The sequence below is a fragment of the Mangifera indica genome, unplaced genomic scaffold (genome assembly GCF_011075055.1).
Source record: "Mangifera indica cultivar Alphonso unplaced genomic scaffold, CATAS_Mindica_2.1 Un_0002, whole genome shotgun sequence".
NCBI lineage: Eukaryota > Viridiplantae > Streptophyta > Magnoliopsida > Sapindales > Anacardiaceae > Mangifera > Mangifera indica.
The window spans coordinates 1,360,419-1,382,144 of NW_025401094.1; the positions used below are offsets into that span (position 1 = coordinate 1,360,419).

Below are 21,726 nucleotides of genomic sequence, written 5' to 3' on the forward strand. Positions count from 1 at the left end.
TCAAACTCATTCAAATTAAATTCAAACTTAAACTTAAATAAACTTTGTTCGAATTCAACCTTAGTTTTGTTGCTTAATTAGTGGACAGGGGGCAATGCTCGTCAATGCTCATAAACAATTTGCCTTGGTACATAAAAAGTGGATTTACAATTCCTTTTATTAATAGAGTTTCTCTGGTAAAAAACAAAAGATTTCTCTTGTAAATAAAATCTTTGATATAGTTTCTACTCAGAATGAAAATTATTAATAAGGTACTAATAAAAAAATAATATATTTTTTTATTAAATAAATTGAAATTATTGGATTAGAATAATTATAATAAAAACTATAAATTATTATTTTAATCTTTTAAAATTTGGTTGAATTATGTGAATGGATTGAAATATCATGATCGTTAGGGTTGGATATGTTTGAGTTGCTCGAACAAGAATTTAATTTCATATCAAATAAATCAAGTTATTGGGTTTGTTTTATAAATAAGCTAATTTTGAGTTAATCTAAATATTTTTGTTTAAATCAAAATAAAAAAATCTAAAATTAAATTATTTTTTAATTTAACTCGAATCCCAATTCGTACTCAATTATTTTAAAATAACATCTATTCGTATTCGATTAAAATTGAACCTTACGCTAATAATAGCAAAAAACACATTTATTAAGAAATAACATTTAAATTATCATTTTTTAATTGAAAAATCAAATTTTTTATTGAAAGAATTCAATTTTTAAATATTATTATTAAATAGTTTACAATTTTGCCATTTTTTACAAAGATATTAAACTATTCACCTTAATTAAAAAATATATATATTATTGAAAATCTTTAATTAAAAATAAGAAAACTTTAATCCTTTTATTAAAAAAAAAGTTTGAAATTTCCATTAATAAATAAATCTAATTAATAAAAAACAAATTCCATATTTTCCAAAAATAAATTAATTATTTATATTTTTTAAAAATAGTCAAATTTAATATAGTTTAGAGAGGATATTTATTATTTAATTATTGAGTCAGAAATTGCTAGTACTCTGTTCTGGATGCCTCTAGATTTCCCTCTGAAACTTCTCCACTCCTTCAATTCTCTCTCTTTCTCTCATTTCATCATTCTTATTCTTCCTTCAACAACGCCACCAACAAGACGTCGAATTAGAGACTCTATTACAAACCACTAAACCCAATTCAACCAACCTAAAAAGAAAAAATGGTGGGAAATGGTAGCAATTACCTCCCCATGAAGATGATGATGAAGAGAAAAGAGATTGATCTTGATGAAGTCAGTGATGACTTTCATGACTTCTCTCTTTCTTCACCAGCTCGGAAGATTCGGCGCCTGGTAATGCTTTGGTTTCTTTTTTTTTAATTTTTTTGCTGGGTTTTTGGTTGAGGGTTGTGTTTGTGAAAAGGAAATTTATGTGGGTTTGGGTAAAATTTCGCATGTAGAATGCACAGTTGCCACCGATTATGGAGGAGGAGAGAGAGCCGGAGAGTCTGCATGTGGGTTCATCGCCGATTGTTGAAGACGGCGTTGATTCGCAGATGGGGGCTTTGGACGACCCTGTTAATGAAGAGAGGGCTATTGTTTTGTACAAGCCTCGAATGCCGTCTTCTCCTAGTATTACTGTGAATTTGGATTCTTTGAACTTGGTTTCTGGGTTTAAGAGTGAGTCATCAAAACCTTTTTCATGTTTGATAGATTCTTTTTTTTTTTTTTTTGGGTATTGATACGACCCATGTTGGTTTTGTTTGACCTATTATATTTGTTGAGAATTACAAGTTATATTGAGATGTTAATAGCTTGATTGTTGAAGACTCTTTGCTGCTAGGGTTCAATTTTGCTATTCAATTCGGGTTTTGCTGTTAATCTTTTTTTTTTAACCTTGCCATATGTGACGAAGAATAAAACTATATGAGCTTACTAACTTATTCATTTAAACTGATGTAGAAGTAGGTGATATAATCATTTACTTTTTCATTCAATTCAATATCATCAAATCATATATTGCCGTGTCAGATTGTGTGAAAAAGTTAGTAAGATTTCTTTGTATATATTGTTACTATAAGTCGAATGGGTTGAATTGTGTGCAATTTGTTGATGGGTTATTATATCTGAGACTGTAGGTGAGCTTTCTGTCCATTAAAAGTTATGGGGAGTCAATTCAACATTAGGTGCTTGCTCTTTTGAACCTGGTAGACGTGCTTTAAGGGATTTTTTTTCCCTTGTTATAACAGGATTTAGTTGATTGTTTTTTTCCGAAATTCTTTAGCTGTCTTGCAATATTGATCATAATTTAGATTACATTAGCACTATGGCCGCTTTCATGCTTATGAGTGAATAGTGTTGAGGTGTATCCTTTGTTCATGATGTGGAGAAAAGGATTGTGATGATAAGTTCTTGATCTTGGATCAAAAGAAGTTGAAATGCATTTGAGCTTCTGCTGTGTAGGAGGCATATCAATTTTTCATTATTCTTTTGGACTTTGTTTTAAGGCTATATCCAAGTTACCTTCAATGTGGAGTTCTGATGTTGGATGCTAGTATGGTGGAGATTCTCAGTTGATGTTTACATTATTGCCTAACTTGTGTGCTGTACAGATCAATTTCTTAGGGGAAGCCAAACCAGGCACATGAAATTGGTAGAAGACGAAGATTATTTGCAAGACAAGAACAATGCAACAACAGTCAAGTGCTTAGCCGTTGTTCCTTGGGTTCCTTCCCAGTTTCCCAATGCCTCTGACCCAGGCACAGATACTTCTCAAACAGAACCAACAGATTTGATGGAAGCTGATAATATGGGGGAAGCAGATATGGACATTGAAGATAACAGTAACTCTAGCATAGGGCAAGGTCACACAAATCAATTTGGTGGAATGAGGGAGGGTGAGAGCTTACCACAACGGCCCCAGCAGCACTGTCTGATCCCCCATCTTCCTCAAAGCACTTCCACACCCATCACCTGGTTCCAGTAACAGGTACTAATAGGGTAAATAAGTTCCTCCACGAAATCTCATTCTAAGTAGGTTTAGTTATGTGAAAGTTAGATCATACTGAAATGGTGACTGGGTATGGTAGAGAAGCGAAGCTCTTTTTTGTGCCCATTTGTGACTTGGGAGTGACTCTGGATATTTGCTTTTTTATGGAAAGCTTGTATAAAGTAATGAAAATGATGTAGTCGTAGTAGTGGAAGTAGTCCCTTTAATATGTTGCCTCAATGCTTGTTGATTTGGTTAACGCAGAGCAAGATGGCTTTTAATGTTCTTTTTGGCTTACCTGCTACGTTAATTATTTTGATAACGAGATCTCAAATGGAAAACTTGAGAAAATGTTGCCTTGCTGAACTTGAAGCCATGAAACTATGTCATACGTAATTGATTGATAGTATCATATTCACATAAGAGTTGTATAAACCTTGAGATATATTACATGTATTAATAGATGAGTTTCAACTAGTTGATGATGAGTAATTAGATCAGTATAGCTGTTAATATCGAGGGTGTGATGGGTTGAGGGGAATAAAAAATTATTTTGATAATCTTTTTGTTCTCGTCAATATTACTAATTATATAATAATATATCAATTATATATTTAAAAGTGAGTATACATTTTGTATTGCAGTTACTTTGTTTATAACAATTTTACTTTGTCTAGTGTGGGAGCTATGCTTAGAGTCTTTTAAACAAAGCTTAGTTTGGAAGAAGGATGAATTAATGTTTGAATTTGATTTAAAAATAATTTAATTTTGATTTGATTTGAATTGATTTGATTTTAAATATTCTAGTTATTTTATTTAAATTTAATCTAATTTAAATTTCTTAAATTAAATTTGACCCTAATTATGTGATGTATTGACCATGTAATATATGTATTATCATTTGCCAAGGTTGTTCCTACCGGGCTTGACTAAAAATTGGTGACAAATCAAGTGTTTATTTTTTTATCAATCTTATAATTATATATTTTTTATATATAATTTATGTACATAAATGATATATTATTATGTGATCGAATATTATTTTACTTTTAATTAAAATTTATTCAATCATATAATAACATATTATTTATATATTTTTAAATTATATGTTAAAAATATGTAAATATAGTTTTATTGTTACTTTAAACGGACAGATATTCAAGTAAATAAAGAGTTAATTTTAATCAAAAAGTTTAATTTTAATGTATTGCTAACAAAATTTGAACCAATGTTTTGATTGTTGATTGTCTTTACTTTTGCAACTCAAACAACCTTTTAGGTGATAGATCCGGTTTTTGTCATAACAAAATCTCATTTCAGTCATCAAATTGGATTGATTTAATAATGAAATGACTGAATTGCATTAGATAACAACTCAATTATTAAGGAGTTAAGTAATAAAGGATTTTGGTAATATAATAGGTAGGGTTGGATTCGAATCAAGCCTGTTCGAGCTTGAGTTTGAGTTTTGTTCGAATAAATATGAAACGAGTCAATCCTATACAAGTTCGATCGAGTTCGAGTTATTTGTCAAATTTTTCAATTAAAAATTTTGATACAAAATAATGTTATTTTGATCAATATATATTAAAATAACGTCATTTTAATAATAACAAACGAGTCGATTGAATTCGAACTAAGTTTGAGCTTGGTCTTTATGAGTTCGAACTCAAACTCGAGCTTAATTATATGTAAACCGAGCTGAGTTTGAGTTCGGTTCAATTTGAATCCAACCCTAATAACAAGAGATAATCTTAATTTTATTATAATTATATTTTTATTTATCAATTTAAAAAAAATCATATTTTTAATTAATATAAAGAATATTTTAAAATAATTATATAAAAAATATTTAATTAAAATAATAAATAAATATTTTTTATTATTTCTAATTAAATATAATAATTATTTATATTTATCTATTTTTATTAAATTTTATCAAATATAATAATAATAAAAAATATTACTTAAATCACATATCCCCTTAGCTTAATTTGATTTACCCAACATGTTATCTTGTTGGAAACTATTTTTTTAATTTTAATTATATGATATCTGTGTGATTGGTTTTTTGGGTCGGGTCAATGGACTCGTAGACCCATTTTGTCGACTGTACCATCTTTTATATCATGTAACTTTCGTGAGTCTTCAACAGGTAGATACATATTCAAGTTCAACTGGTTACTTCAACAAGTCTAGACTTATATTATAAACAATGCACATACAAATTTCGCATGTCAATGCCAATGCACATGCAAGTTTAGTTCAATGAAACCACAACAAAAATGCTAAAAAGATTAGTGGAAAGAAATGAAATTGATATCTAGACTAGATTCAATTTAAATCACGTATAAGCAACGGTAGGTTCCAGATCAATTTGAATCAGAAAAACCAACTCAAATCCAGTTTGAGATTGATAGAGTGAAATTTGAATTCAATTTGAAAATAACTTTAATATAAATTAATTTAAATTCAAATGTTTGGATTAATTTAAAATTGACTTCAAAATCATCAAATTGAGATTCAAACTCGATTCGAAAATAATTTTATTTTGTATTTGATTCATATCAGTTCAAAATCAAATATTTGGTTCGAACTCAACGCATTTTATAAAAACAATCCCCTTTTTTCACTCGAACTCGAATCATTTGATCCAAACTTCAATTCGAGTTCAATAAACTCCAACCAAATCCAATCATAATCATATCTATGATTAATAGTCATTAAAATACTCCATATTCATCCCTTTTCAACTCTTCAAAATGCTAACATACAGTGAGGAAACAAGGTTGTAAAGCATAACATTACCTGATAAACAATATACAAAATGCTGTTAAAATAAATACATAAATGAAGCTACCATAATGCAATCTCATTTTTAAGGGCTCTGGTCTGCAAATTGAGAAAAAGGAGAATGAATATAAAGATATTACCATTGTTTACAACATACAAAAGGAGCTTCAGCTTTATGCAAATCTTCCTTGTTATTAGAAGGGTTCGTGCCTACTATGAGATAAAAGTTACATTAGGAAAGAAAAAAATAAAAGAAACAAAAAACAGTTCATCCAAGTCTCTGATGAGGGTGTCCTCCTATCAACTTGAATCCTTTTTATCTTGTTTACTTTCAAGAGAGATGTGTATAAGACTGTTTCTATAACCTCAACAATAAAAAACAGGCAATTCTATGATGGGTTACGGCGGCATCGACAACTGTGCTGAAAACTTGCCCCTACTAAATTTCTCTTTTAGCTAATCTCCCGAAACAAATTTCTTCTCTTCGTAGTACTTCTGCTCGCTAGCTGCTTTCTTTGCATTGCGTTTCTGCATTTAAAGTCAAGCTATAACGAGTTAAATCAGCACACCTCAAGTCAAAAATCCTGATAGAAGCAATAACTAACGTATGGGGGAAGGGTAGCCTAGAAGAGCATCTGAAAATGCTTTATTTTAATTGCACAAACTATGCACCAGAAACAGAGTTTGAGTCCATATACAGAATTTACCAATCGCTACAACTTCTAATGATCAATGCATGGTAGAGCGATCGCTGATCATTTTTGCATTTCTAATATATTGTGAGAGGCTACCATCTTGAAATATTGTGTATGAGTGTGAACAAGGTATAAAGAAAAACGGTTACATACCATGTAGGCATCATGATTAGCGACTATCCTTTGGGCCACTGAAGTTGTAGTTGTACTTTTAGGACTCTCGAGTAACTGGAAAATTCCCATGCTTTTGGGAACTGCATAAGGATCAGTTTCATCCTGCATAGTGAAAATTATTTTGTATGGATCAGTTTTCAATTGCATGTAGATGAAGGCAGATGTAATTGTTGATCAGAGATTACAGAATTAGTAAGCTTACAGCCAATGAAGAGTTGGTCTCAGCAACTGTCCCTCGCACAACCAAACAGATGTTGAAGGTGGTTATCTGGGAAGTTGAAGAAAAAAATTATTTGAGGATTTTCCGTGAAAAAAAGGTACATGGTAAATCGGAAAGCAAAAGCTACTTTAAATAGATTACAATGAACACCTTGAACACCTTTTAATGGAAAATAAGATATATGATCCAGTTGTGGATAAAAGAAATGAATTTAGAACATCACAATTACAAGTTAAATGCATGGAGCTAGCATCAGCCGAATTAGATGTTTATCCATTACCCATATAAATTATATGTGAAAAGCAAATTTAGATAGAATACACACCATGTCCTGAGTAACTGCCCAAGGTGCACCAATGATGACTTCATCAACATATCGACAAGCCAGCACACTGAGGCTACGCTCATGTAGATGCATGATCGGGTGGTGATTACCTCTGTGTTCACTGCATGAAAAAGCAACCAGGTACCTTATTTGTAAATATTTCCTCTCAGTGATAAAAGGCATAAGTACACACACACACTCTTGCGCTCCGAAATCCACAGTATTCTCAAGATAGATGCAGAACAGATCCATCAGAAGTGAGACAACAACAATTTTAATTACCTCACAATCTGGTCAGTGTGGACTCCAACTAGAAGAAAATCTCCAAGCTGCCTAGCCTTCTTAAGAATCTGAGTAAACACAGCCATAGGATATTATTAAAGAAAGTCACCAACAGGGAAATTACAATGCAGGCACATTAGTGAAGACAGATGTGATACCTCTACATGTCCTGCATGAAAGAGATCAAATGCCCCATCAATGTACACTACACGAGCATTTGGTCCAGGCCCCTTAGATTAGATGAAAGAATAAAGAATTTAGAGATAGATAATCAATCCATGCATCCCCACAAAATCACACCTTGAATATAAGATAAAACTTGAGAATACAGGTAATACCTTGCAATTAGAAAACTGCACAATCCTACGGGATGTTGGCAGAAATTGAGATATGTTGGCACTCTTGGATTTAATCACTTTCTGGGGATTTACGGGCAAGGATGTACCATTACAATCTTCACGAGATTTTGTATCTTCCATAGAAGAAAGTATCCTCCCTACATTTAAATAACTTGTGCATTAGAGGTAGCAGAAACAAATATACTTAGAATCTTCAAGAAAATAGAATGAAGCTCAATTCTGTTTGAGACAAATCTTTCTAAATAAGTCTGAAGTAAAATTATCTAGGTGAAGCAACTTCAGTGAAAGAGAGAAAGAGCAAGAGCATTTTCTATTTAAAAGAAATTTACTCCTCATTTCTATATTTGCATTAAACTCAGCTGATTTCCTAGTCAGCCTAAACAGTGCTGCAGTATTCTCATTGCATCAGAAGAAAAAAATTCTCTTTCCTGGAAAGCATAGTCGTTTGTCACAAGAGATTGATCAAGAGAATGTTAGTACCTACAATATCTGTGCTGGAGACACCTTCTGTGCGCTTAATCTGCTTGTAACGGCCAACTTTCTTTGCCAAAGCATAAGCATCAGTTCCATCTGGAAGCAGACAAGGATCATCACCATGTATGATATAGTCAATCTTGTGCTCAGTGAAGAGACAGTTCATGAACTGCTCAGTAATGGCATAAGGAGCATTGGCTATAACTTCATCAACCCACTTTAATCCACTAACAAGGGCCAACCTAGAAAGTACATCAAGTGTTAGATCAAAAGACGTGTCTCAGTTCATACACAATAACCCAGTGAGCTTCAATAGTCCAGCATACAATCTGCCCACCAACCACAAGGCAAATGATTAGATCATCTTTCAACATTTTCACTGGTGTAATAACCTAACATGTCTACCTACATGGCAATATAAACTCGTCACTGTTTGTACTATATACACAAGCATGTTATGCCTTAAACGTTTTGAATAGCTAAAAGCACTCTTTTTTTTGTAAGTTTGACAGAAACTTGGATATAGACAGTTCTAATTAAATTTCCTTTGGCTCCCAAAATGTCTTTTACCATGATTGGACACAAAATCATTTTTTCATTGTAGACGGATCAAGATTTTTTTTTTTATGGTTCCTAGTGAGTTTGAAAGGCATTTTATCTGTATTAAGAAAACTAAAGTTAACTCATAAAAACTTCATTTCCAGCCTTGCTCAAATGTATAGTTTATAGATACTCTGTAAGTACGTAATAAATCATTGACCAAAACAAACGCTAGCATACAGAGAAATGTGAAGGAAGGGATTGGTTCCACCAATCTATTGAGTCACAATTCAAGATAAAATTAGCAGGTAAACACAAATTAATGCGACTATGTTGCTTCTTTAGAACACACTTGCAAATTTAGAAACAAGTAACAATAAAAAGAACAAATCAAAGACCCTAGGGATGTAAAGAAGCATTGAGGGTCAAACTAGAAGACTTTTGGAGGAGAAAGTACCTAACAAAAGCTCATTGGATTTGACAATTGAATCAAATTACAAAACAATAATAAACCAATTAGCAAGACAAACATGATAAATACCTCTCCTCCTTGGACAAGACAGGGGGTCCCTTATTTGCGACGATCTCCTCATCACTAACAACACCGACAATTAATTCATCTCCCAAATCCTTCGCCTGCCTCAACGCATTAGCATGGCCAAAATGCATGAGATCAAAGCAGCCATCCATGTAAACTCGCACACGTTTCTTCTTCTTACCTTTCTTATTGTGAAAGATCCCAGAATCAGACCACAATTGGTGCAATGAAAAAACTCCAATTCCTCCAAAATAGCTGGTGGACACGCCTAGCAACGCCACCATGAGCATCAGACCTCCAAAGAAATGTGTGTAGTAATACACCCCATCCCAAATCCAGCTGTTACTTTCGTACTCCATTCTCAATGTCCCACCTCAATTCCTCACCTTCTAATTCTAGATTTATACAAACCTCTCCTTGCTTAATCAGAGGAGACACCAAACCTGCAAATTTTAGGCAACCAAGAACACATATCACCAAAAAAAATTTTTAAAAAAAAAACAACAACAACGATGACAATATTTGAATATTCTAAATGGGATATAATTATTACATGAGAAAACAATCATTTCAGAAAAAAAAAAAACCAAAATGAAAATTTGAATCTTTCAATGAACACACTAAGATACAAAAAAGCAACGACAAAACCAAGAATTTGAACACAAATTCAAAGCTGGGTTCAACAACAAACCTCAAATCTGAAACATACGCAGATGCTAAAATCGCAAATTGAGTACAAATCTGAATCCACCCATCAAAATGCACGAAAAAATCCCAAATTTAAAAAAAAAACAAAAGAGTTCTTCAAAAACAAAAACAAGGACCAAAAACAACAAAACAAGACTCAAAAAAAATTCAAAGATTCAAGCATTGTTCAAAGAATCTTCAACCAGATTGAATCTCGTTTCATTGACCTGAAAAACCGGTCTCGTTTTGTGCTTCGGTGTCGTGTCTCCTCTTTATTCTTCCTTCAAGGAGCCGCACAAATATTGCTGGAAGCCTTCTTAAAAAAATAATAAACTATTATTAATATATTTTTTTAACCCGAACTTTGATGCAATCATATTCACCCTCTTAAGTTTGAAAAGTTTATTTATCCTCCCGACACACAAAATTTCTATCTTTTTTTACTTATAAAATAATATTTTGATCGTAAAAATTATAGTTTTTTATCCACCTCTAGTTAACAAAGTTACTAATGGGACTAAAATTTTGTTCCCATTCATCGACCATTATTCCTCTCTCATTGTTACTATCTTTATATCGTAAATTTCCTTTTCTGAAGATTACATTAATAGTTAATACTTTGTAATCTCACTACCTTCTCCTCTTCCATAGATTTCTTCTTTGACTTTAACAACTCCTTCGCCTTCCCACAACTCAAATTCAACTTGCAACTTACATCTCCTTCTTCGATCTCCTTTCCACCTCAACGACTTCTCTGTTTTTTATCTCCGTCAATTCACTTCTAACCCACAACTCACATCTTATATTTGGAACATGTTAACTCCCCTTGGTGATTTCTAACAACCAAGATACGAGAAAGATGAATAACAGGAAAAAAGAAAGACAAGAAGGAAAATCATAAAATGGTTACGATAAAAATGTAATTGACAGTAATCATATTATATATTATACAAAGTGACAAAAAATTATTTAATTGGTAAATAATAAAATTATTTACACTTATAATAAATACAAATTTGTGTATTAATATTAATTTGTTAATATATAATTCGATGATTTTGAACTAAAATTAAAATAAAATATAATCACATAATGATACATTATTATTAATACATAAATCAATATTTTTTTTCTAAATACGTATAACGTTACTCATTATTAAAACTAATATATCACTTTGATAATAAAAATTTTCAAATTTAAAGAATAAAAATGATTCTATCAAAGTTTGGGTTTGAAATGGTTATTTAGCCTTTTTTTAAAAAATAATAAACCAAAGTTTTTTCATGAATTTGACGTTGCCCGTGTGGCCTCAATGGTCTAATTCCATGCCTTGTGCCCTACTTCTCCTTTTAAATTGTCTTACTATTCTCCATTCTTTCACCCTTTTGTTTTTTTATTCAACTCTAGCAACCCTAATTTAAGCTTTATTCCGTTGACACTTTTCCTGAAATTTCTTGGAGGATCCGGCGAGTATGACTTTTTCATAAACCCGGGTATTTCTTGATCGAATAATATTATATGTATAAATTTTTTTGATAATAATTAAAGAGTAATATTATTTATATTTAATTTTGATCGAGTCATATTATATATAAAAATTTCTATTTGGTTTATGTATATTTAGTGTTAATAAAATTATATATATAAATCAATAAAACTATATGTACCCACTTTGGGTACATAAATATATATACATTTATATGTGTCATCATGTGATTAGATGATTTTGAATTAAGAATAAAACAATAATCAATCATATGATGACACATATGAGTGTGTATACATTTGTGTACCCAAAGTGGGTACACATAGTATTACTCTATATAAATAATATATATAATTTTATACATAAATAATAATATATTATTATGTAATTTGATATTATTTTATCTTTAATTCATTTTTATCTAATCATATAAAAGTTATGTGTATATATATATATATATATAGTATTACTCATTCATTTTTAAGTATTTATTTACTTACTCAGATTATATATAATTATAAGATTAAATATTATTACATAATATTTAATTATATAATGACATATTATATGAGTACTTAATTAGATAATAAAAATCAGCGTATATAATTTTATTGATAATTTAATATTATCAACTTCAAATATAAATTATAAATAATATTATACATATTTATAATAAATAATATATTATTATATAATTAAAAAATTTTAAATTAAAGATAAAATAAAATTTAACCATATACATCAATTTTACTAATAGTTATATTATTTATAGGTTAAATACAAATAAAAATAATAATCAATCAAATAATATAATCATATTATGATAGTGGTGCGTATTCCTTACTAGATTAACTTAATTCAAATCCTAGAAACTATAAAAATTTTGAGTCTCCAATTTTGTCAACTTCATGACATATTAAATAAATGGATCAAATGACGACTGTTTTCCACCTAATGTTTAATGTAGACTCAATTTTTTATTCGTTAATTATTAAAAGTTTAAATATTTATGCATTTGTTGAATTTTGTTTTTATTATCAGGGGTAAAATTGTTATTCATCAAAATATTAAAAAAATTAAAAATTTATCATATTTCTCCTTTAAATTTAAAAATCTAACAAATTTTTTTCATTCAAAATTTGAAAAATCAATATTCGCCCTTAGGGTTTTTTCAGCCACCACTACTGGTGCTCAAAGACAGTGATGACGACATTTTTCCTCCCTCTCAGCTTGTCTCTTAGTCTCGATAAAAATAAAATGTCTTCGTTTAGAGACAAAGAAATGTCTTCGTCTATTGATGATAGTAAAAAATGAAGCAAGATTAAGAGAGAAGCTGGGAGGGAGGGAGAACACCACCGTCGCCATCTCCAACTATGGGCAGTGGTGGTTGGAAATATCTTAGAAGAAAATGTTGATTTTTTAAACTTTAGATAGAAGAAAATTTATTAGATTTTTAAACATAGGGGAAAATATTATAAATTTTTAATTTATTTAAATATTTTGATAAATGATAATTTCACCCTAACAGTAATAACAAAATTTAACAAATAAATAGATATTTGAATTTTTAATAATTAATAAATAAATAATTATATTTGCATCAAACTTTGGATGCAAAATGGCCATTTGGCCTAAATTAAAAATTAGAGAAGTATACAACCAAACAATAATTGCAGTCTAGTGGCACGGTGCATTCAATCACAGGTCAATGTGGTCCAATAATTATTTAAACTTTAAACATCAACTTAAACCAAATTAATGATCGACTCTCGGCCTAGCTGGTTCAATCGATCAATTTGGTGTGATATAGATTTTAGAATAGAAATGTCATTTATTAAAAAGTCGTATAAATTTTACCATTTTCATATTGGATATGTAATTGTTATTTTGTTTATAAAGAATATGTATGTAAATTTTCATAACAATAAAACTATGTGTACACATTTTTAAATATATAAAATAATATATTATTATATGATTAAATAATTTTAAATTAAAATTAAAATAATACTCAAATAAATAATAATACATTATATATGTATTCTATTGTATACTAAAAATATACGTGCATAACATTACCCATTTCTTAATACTAATAACTCAGTTATGGTTCAATCTATGGTAATCTAATTTCTTGCATTGTGTCACATGATACATTTGTTTTTTGCTATAGTCGGGGAAGGGAGGACGGCTGATGGCCAGAGAAGGAAAAATCGACGTCAGAGGAAGAAGAACAAATCTTTTAGGGTTTTCGTCACTTTCAAACCTTGGGTTGGAGGGAAATGTAAGTTTTTAAATATATAAGAAGAAAAAATGATAAAACTTTAATTTTTTTTTGTTAAATGACGATTCTACCCGTAATGTTAATTGAAATTTTTAATGAAAATTTGATTGTGAGTGAGTGTTTGAGTTTTTCAAAGTTGGTAAATAGGAATTTATGAATTCACTATACTTTGGGTGGGAATAAGTCTTTTGGCCTTTTTTATTTCTATCATATTATGTCATGTGATATATATTGTTATGTGTTGTAGGAAACTTACGGTCCAAGCAAGATTTCAATTTTGTAATTAGGGTTTTAATTTTAGAGGAACGGATCTAGAACATTAGAGACGAATGGTCAAAGTAAAAGTTTGAAGTTTAGTGTATGAAATTGACACATTTATACAAAATTGAAATTAAAAAAAAAAAAGGAGGGTGACCACTTGGGTAGGTCCGTCGTTGATTTGACTCAATGTAAAAATATAAAACTATATAATTTAATATATTTTATTTTTAATTTAAAATTATTAAATTATATTATTACATATAATTTAAATACATAATATTTTAAATTAAAAATATATAATTTTATTATTTTAAAATTAAAAAAAAATTTTGTAAATCAAACCGGGTCAGACTTACACAAAGCTTAATTCTAAATTAATATGAATCTAAAAAATGTTAGCTTGAAAACGGTAAATTAAAACTTAAATTTAATTTTCAAATATATATATAGAGAAAAAGATAAGACTTTTCTATTTTCAAATGAAGGCTATGATCTATAAAATTAAGATAATAGTAACTGGAGTTATATTTGAATTAAATTAATTTAATTTTGAAAGTTAATTTGCTTTGGTTTGACTCAGTTTAAACTTGAGTTGAGTTTGAATCACGAGGATTGGTTCATTTTTAAAATCGAGCTAAACTTAATTTTGAGGTAGTTTGGTTTGTTTCAGCTCATAAGTTAGGATATGACTTGATTCCATTCAAGCAAGGGTTACAACTTATAACTTGATTCAGATCATATTAAGTAATCATCAAAATGATATCGGTTTATTTATTGTTGGATAAACCCTTATCGTTTTGTGAATGAACTAAAAACTTAAATTATAAATCTGAACTATAAACTTAAGCAAAATTTTAAATTTAAAGACTAAACTAAACTCAAATTAACTTTAATTTTAGTTTGATAAACTCTAATCAAATTTGAATCATCTTATTATTTATTCGAGTTGATCTCATGGGAATAGATATTTGGGTTGAACCGGCATGCACCTTTAATGATGGTATAACGGTCCTCGTGGGTTTGACAAAAGGAGGATTCTGAAGTGCAGAGCACTCAACTGAGAATATTGAGTGGAAATAAGCACTTTTGGAGCAAATATTGGAAAATTGATTTATCTTGCACAGCAGGTAGAAATGACAAGGACCGTGCAGTGCGAGCCAGACTTGTAATGTTAGGTACTGTCCAATAAAAAATAATTAAAAAATATAAATATTACACACAAAGTAAAAATAAAAAATATATAATTTGGCAGTCTAACCAATTAAGGTCTCGTGAAGGTATGATCTGAAAAGTCTTGGATCATGCCACAAGTCTATTTATGCTAGTGAGTCAGCTCAACTCATAAGACTCGTAAATTGGTGAGTTTTGACAAGATATAACATAATCAATTGGTTTGATTGGCCACATTGGATCCAAATGACATAACCTGTTGCCGTGTCTAGTTGTGAGTGTCCTAAATAAAATTAGGATTGAGCCAAACCAAACCATATATTATTTGATTTGAACTCGATTTGATTATATTTAAACAAAACTTAAACTTATTGAGTTAGGAGATTCTTGTCTCAAGTTCAATATGGAAACGATAAATTTGAGCTTTACTCGAGAAATTATAATGAGATTTTTTAATTTATATATTTATCAATTATTTCGTATTTAAAATACATAATAATATTTTAAAGGTATTAATACAAGACTCATGAACTTATCAAGTCAACTAAACTCAAATTTGAGATCTATACTCAAGTAATTTGAGATGGGCTTAATAATAATTGAGTCGAATTGAGTCAAATTAGACTGTATGCAGCTTCAATCCCAAGTAGATGTAGACGAAAACTCTTCTTTTAAGGCTTCCCAAGTAACATGCTAATCGGGCTTCACATGTTAACTCAAACCCATTATTTTGTCAAGATGGTCTTGGGATCTTTTGTTGGGTTCAGTGTTTTGAAACCTGGACCATATTGAGCAGTTTAATGACTCTAATTAGGTCTAATTAGGATCCAATGGCTAGCCCATAAGGATCCAGCTTTTAATTTAGTATTATTTATTAGGTCAGATTGATTTGTAAAATTTTGTAATTGATAGGAGTGAAATTAAGTCTCAACATTGCAAGATTTGCACTATACTATCGTATTACAATTATGGTGAATTAGGTATTTATTTAATTTAAATCGGGTTTAAATATTCATAACTCAAGTTTAATTAGAATTAAAAATGAAATAATTTAAGTTTATTAAACTAAAATTAAGAGTAATTTGAGTCTAATTTGGTTTTTAATTTCAAGGGTTATAGTTATGCTCGGATTCATGATTAGATTTTATGGTTTTAAGTTTACGGGTTATTACCAAAATACTATTATTTTGTCTAACAACGAACAAAACAGAGTTGTTGACAAATTGAATAGCAAACCTAGTTAATATTCTTTGCTAGGACTTAAATTAAATTATGAATAAAGTTTGAATCGAATCGAGAGCCAGACTAATTCGTTTTGAACCTAACCTTATATTAACCAAACATGAAAAAACCTGAACCGACCCCTGGAGGAGCGGACCCGGTCTAAAGCATTGGAAACTGCTGGAACAAGCCTAGTCAATTTTCACTACAAAAAAAATTAAACCCGTTTCTGTTTTACTATCTTTTTCTTCTTTCTTCTTCGATTTTGTGGTCATCGTCAATGGCCACAAACTCAGCCCTCTCTTGGCATCCCTTGCACCCCAAAACCCGTCTTCCACTCCGCCACCAACGGCTGCCCCTCTGCCGCGTCCATGCCGTCACCGTCCGCGCCTTCCAACGCAGCGACTTCGACCGCTTTGCCCGCCGGATGATCTCCGGCGAGGCCTGGAGAGATGCCTGGAGCAGCGCCAACGGTGGATTTGAGCAACTCGTGTTTGAAGCTAAGAAGACCGCCGAGCGTATCGACCGCCAGTACGCCGTGTCCCGCAGACTCAGCTCCGCGGCGCGCGCAGCCTCTGACCGTGCACGTGAGATCGATCGGGAGTTTAAAATTAGCGTGCGGTGGAGGGCTCTTAGTATGGATTTTAGTAGAAATTGGCCAAGGGTTTGTACGTTTCTTTGTTAAATTTGCTTATTTTGTGACTCAGGAATTGAATTGTAGTCGTAATTGGGATTTGGAAACTGGGTTTTTGTCTTTTTAGTGAATTTTTAAAGGAATTTTTTGGTATAAAGTTTAAGTACAAATTTGGGTTCTAGAAAGCAAAGGAACTGTGTATGCTTAGAAATGTTTTCATAGTTTTTTTTTGTAACTGTGTATTCCTGAAAATGGTTTTTGAAAAATGTTTTTCAAATTACAATTCAAATTGGTTTTAACTTTAGTGAAGCATAGTTATTGGGTTTAAGATTTTTCTTCTCGTGTTCAATGCTTCATCAGTATCACAGTGTGGTGGTTATCATGTGTTGTTTGCTTGATATTTTAATTTTGAAAATTTAATTTTTGTCCATTACGTCAATGCTTTGTAATTAGTGTGCTTGTTTATAGCGTTTTGTTTGATTGATGTTTTTGCAGTACAGGAAGCAGCTTAATGATTTTCTGGATACTCCATTGGGAAGAAGTTTTGCTGTGAGTGTTAATTAACTATGTTTCTGTAAATGTATGCTTTTGGAATGTATTGTATAAATTGATCCTAATTTCATATTTTCCCAGATTAAAAAAAAAAAAATGGTTGTAGTATGGTCAAGTGTTTTCTAGGCTAAATGGCTGGTACAGTATAAATGCTAATGTTGGGTTCTTTGCTATAAGCTCAAGTTTTAGTAAATCGAGTCTGTATTAGCATCTGTGTGCATGTTATTTTGTGTTGACTGACTTTCTGTTAATTAATATATGATCTTGCATGAGGAAGCATGATAGAGTATGGTTATTAGTATAGTAAGATACTATACAATATGATACTAATAAAAAACGATACGTATCTTAAGGTGTATAGAAAATTGATATAATACAGTGTGCGTATTGTACAATATGATATGTATCGATTCGTAATGGTACGGACTGATATACCTTTTTGCACTAAATAGGGCATGCAATTAAGGTAAATACAAATCGAATCGAGTTTAAACATCTTTTGACTCAAGTTTAGTTCAAATATAATATGATTCAATTCGGTTTGATTCGAATTGATGGTTTGAATTCATGGTTTGGTTCAATTTGGATTTATGGTTCGAATTGATGGTTTGAATTTATAGTTTGAATTCATGGCTTGAGTTCATGACTCATTGACAAAATGACGTCATTTTACCAACTAATAGACAAAATTGTTGATTTGAGCCAAACTTTAGTCAAACCGAACCAAATACTCCTATGTTTGAGTTTAACTTGGTTAAAAAAATGAACAAAATCTTCCGATTTGAATTCAACTTAAATTCGAATTAAACAAATGTAAACCGAACCAAACAAGTCGAACTGACTTTCGATACCAAGCTAACCTAATTTGGATGTAACTCAAAACTGGTTTATCCAATCGAATATATTTTCTTTTGTAAAATAAAAATGATTTTTTTATTGTAATCAAGTATTTAATGTATAATTACATATTTCTATTTATTTTTTATTGCATTATTTATTTGATCAGATGATTTTAGTCTCTCATTTATGTTTTGAAAGCATTGTTGATGAAATTGAAATGGAAAACAAAATGAAAAATAAAAGAAACTTTATTTTGAATTTTAAAATTTTTTGTTATTTTATTTTAAAACGATGTATCAGACGATACGATATACGATATGAAAAATTAGGTTTTTAATATATGATATGATATGTGATTTAACTATCATGTGATAGAGTTTAAAAACTATTGTCAAGTGCATTCTTATAATGTTAAGCTCTTAAGTCTAGTGTTTTTCTATGACAACATTAATGTTTTCCATTCGTTGGATGTGTCTTCCTACATTATGTTTGTTGATGCGAAAAATCTCACGTCAAATAGGAGCCAAGGGCCTTGGGTTAATATAAACCCATTGTCTCCTTCTCTCTCGCGAGGTGCTCTTTAAGGGCAAAACTGTGAGGGTAATGAAAGCCAAAGCGGACAATACCATGTCACTTTAAGTGGCCTGCTATTTGCGAATCGAAACATCAATAGGGCTTATAAGTTACTCTATGTTAACTTTTATATCTTTGCATCTTTGCAGACAATTTTCTTCCTCTGGTTTGCATTATCTGGATGGCTATTTCGGATCTTTTTCTTCGCTGCATGGGTCCTTCCACTTGCAGCACCTCTTCTGATTGGGACTGTGGCCAATAATTTTGTCATTAAGGTACTTTTTTTTTTTTTTTAGCATTAAGAGGTCTAAGGCTGTATTCTTCTATTAAATGTTAGTTCATGTTCTAAATGAGTTTCAGGTGGCTTTCATTATTTTGCATATTTTGTGGTTGGCTTCAACATATTTTTAATGAATCATAGGGCAGTGTAATGGTAATTGGATAACTCATTTAATTTATGTGGACAAATTGTAAAGTCAATTGCAAATGGTTGTCAAAATGAATAATGTAGGATGTTTGAATTGCTTAGATGCTCGAACCATGTTTTGAAATTATGTTAATGACTTGTGCACCTTTGGGATATCCAGTTCTTTATTGATGACTTTGCCAGTGCAATAAAGTGTCAGACCATTCTTTCTTTTCATTTTAGAAGTAATTTCTTTTTCTTTTTTTTAAATTTTAAGTATTTAAATTCCTTATTGATATGTTTTCTGAATATGGTGAAAATAGATGCTGATATTGATTTGGGAAATTAATTTCTTGTTTTTTTTGTTATTTATTATTTTTATTATTTTTTTATAATTTCATTTGTTTCCTGCGATAGTACATTAGAATAATAGCATATCCTACTGGGTTAGTTTTCTAGGTGACTTCCCATAAAAATTTTGAAACTTTGGGGATGTTTGTAACGAATTTTAAAGGAGTTTAATTCAATATTTTTAAAACCTAGATCGGGTCTTGACCTAGCTAAAGGTGGTCCAATTGGTTGAATTGGTGGTTAGACCGGTGAATTGTTTAAATAGATATTAGAATAATATTTAGAATAATTTTGCCTATTTTATCATTAGATATGAAATCAAATTTGACCTAATGACTCGCATGGATTTTCATATCTTTTTAAATAGTTTTGTTCAAATGTCAAATTTCTTAATTTATTGTTATGCATAGGATTCAAAGGCTATAAATTTATTTTTTTTATAGTCGCTAGGTGAAACCCTGAGGCTTGGTTGTAATATACATGCTTTATGATGTTTTATTTGGGAATGAATATGTGTACAACTGTCTATCAGAATACTTGTGTCGTTGGCCTCAATCATGTTTTATTTTGCATGCTGTTACCTTTCCTAGGTTCATTAATAGACTTGAAGTCATTGATTAAGCTGTGAAACTGAATGACATTATCATAAAATGGTTCCTACTATTCTTAAATATTTGATTTTGCCTGAGATTGTATATACAATGGGGTTTTCATTTCTTGTACAATAGTTCTGATATTGTTGGAGTCTCAGATCACATGAACAGTTCCTTGCATTGTGGAAATTGTGGAACACAAGTATTCAGAAACAAGAACACCTCTTTAAGTTTATATGATACGAATCTTCTATTGATCTGTCTACCAACTCTTTGAGTCATGCCCAAGTCCAATACTTTACCGAAACGGCAAAACAAGTTTAATTGTTTTCATAATTGTAATGACTGATTAAAATAAGTTTCATATATCTCTTCTTTTAAAGAAAGCTTAGGCAACAAGGAACTAACAATTTTGTAACCCCTAAGTAAGAAAACAATATTCATTTACAAAACTGCCCCTAAGCTATTGTAAGTTAATATAACTCGGAAGTCTTTGGTCCATGCTAGTGGTTTCCTGTTTCTTGTTGCATTCTGCTGCTTGTTGAGTTGTCTGTCGGTTAAGTCCTCTCCTTCCTATTCCTCTTCTCTCTAGTCCTTTCTAGCTGCTCTCCTCCGCTGATTGCCAGGTCATTCAGTGGACGCGTCTTCTCCTGCCTGTTCCTCTTCTCTCGAAGCTCACTTGTCAGCTATTACTCGAGCCTTTTGTGGATCAATCTCCATTCTTGCCCATGTATAAAAATATCCTTTATTCATCTAGCCCTGTTTCTGATCATTCCTGCTTCACTAACTCACTATTGGTAAAATCTAAATTTTTGTTATTTTATTTTATATTATTTTTGCATTATAGGTAGAGCATAGTCATAAAAGGTTTTCTCTTGTTTCTTGATTGTATTTTGGTGTATATTCCCTAGAATTATCATTTGCTTGTAGTCTTAAGATGCTGAATTTATGCATCTTCTTCAATCAATATTTATTTTATCACTTATTAAGAACAGAATATATTTAATCATACTGCTTCATTCACTCTCTTCAATGGAATGGTAGGGATCTTGTCCGGCTTGTAAGAGGCAGTTTGTTGGTTACAAGAACCAGGTAATTCGATGTACAGGCTGTGGAAACATTGTGTGGCAACCGGAAGGTGACTTCTTCTCAGGGGGTGGTAAGGGCAAGACTACGTCAAAGTCGATGGAGACATCATCGATGTTGAGTTTGAAGAAAAATGACAAGCAATGCCAAAGCGATTGTAACCGTTGGTTCATTCTGCTGCACGAGCTCAAACCTGGCAAATGGAAACAA

At 30.8% G+C, this 21,726-nt stretch overlaps 3 protein-coding genes across 5 annotated transcripts; 2 read left to right on the plus strand and 1 right to left on the minus strand.

Annotated features, from left to right (window-relative positions):
* Positions 1–1,005: 1,005 nt before the first annotated feature.
* Positions 1,006–3,255, plus strand: LOC123205113. Its single transcript, XM_044621932.1, has 3 exons — positions 1,006–1,333; positions 1,441–1,660; positions 2,593–3,255. Exons 1-3 carry the CDS (start codon positions 1,202–1,204, stop codon positions 2,964–2,966), a joined length of 726 nt encoding a protein of 241 aa, XP_044477867.1. The 5' UTR covers positions 1,006–1,201; the 3' UTR covers positions 2,967–3,255.
* Positions 3,256–5,868: 2,613 nt separating this feature from the next.
* Positions 5,869–10,380, minus strand: LOC123205116 (ethanolamine-phosphate cytidylyltransferase-like). Of its 3 annotated transcripts, none has more exons than XM_044621935.1 (10): positions 10,284–10,380; positions 9,373–9,812; positions 8,298–8,533; positions 7,797–7,954; positions 7,617–7,688; positions 7,459–7,526; positions 7,177–7,297; positions 6,834–6,899; positions 6,611–6,733; positions 5,869–6,307 (listed from the first exon to the last, which is right to left on the minus strand). In XM_044621935.1, exons 2-10 carry the CDS (start codon positions 9,726–9,728, stop codon positions 6,215–6,217), a joined length of 1,293 nt encoding a protein of 430 aa, XP_044477870.1. In that variant the 5' UTR covers positions 9,729–9,812; positions 10,284–10,380; the 3' UTR covers positions 5,869–6,214. The 3 variants fall into 3 exon arrangements, with proteins under 3 accessions (XP_044477870.1, XP_044477869.1, XP_044477871.1); XM_044621934.1 differs by lacking the exon at positions 10,284–10,380 and adding an exon at positions 10,061–10,276; XM_044621936.1 differs by lacking the exon at positions 10,284–10,380 and adding an exon at positions 10,061–10,273 and having other exon boundaries at positions 5,869–6,290.
* Positions 10,381–16,674: 6,294 nt separating this feature from the next.
* Positions 16,675–21,723, plus strand: LOC123205257 (the record flags this gene model as incomplete). Its single annotated transcript, XM_044622176.1, has 4 exons — positions 16,675–17,145; positions 17,611–17,664; positions 19,230–19,355; positions 21,475–21,723. Coding segments are annotated over exons 1-4 (813 nt in total), but the record flags the coding sequence as incomplete, so codon positions are not given.
* Between the last annotated feature and the right edge of the window lie 3 nt (positions 21,724–21,726).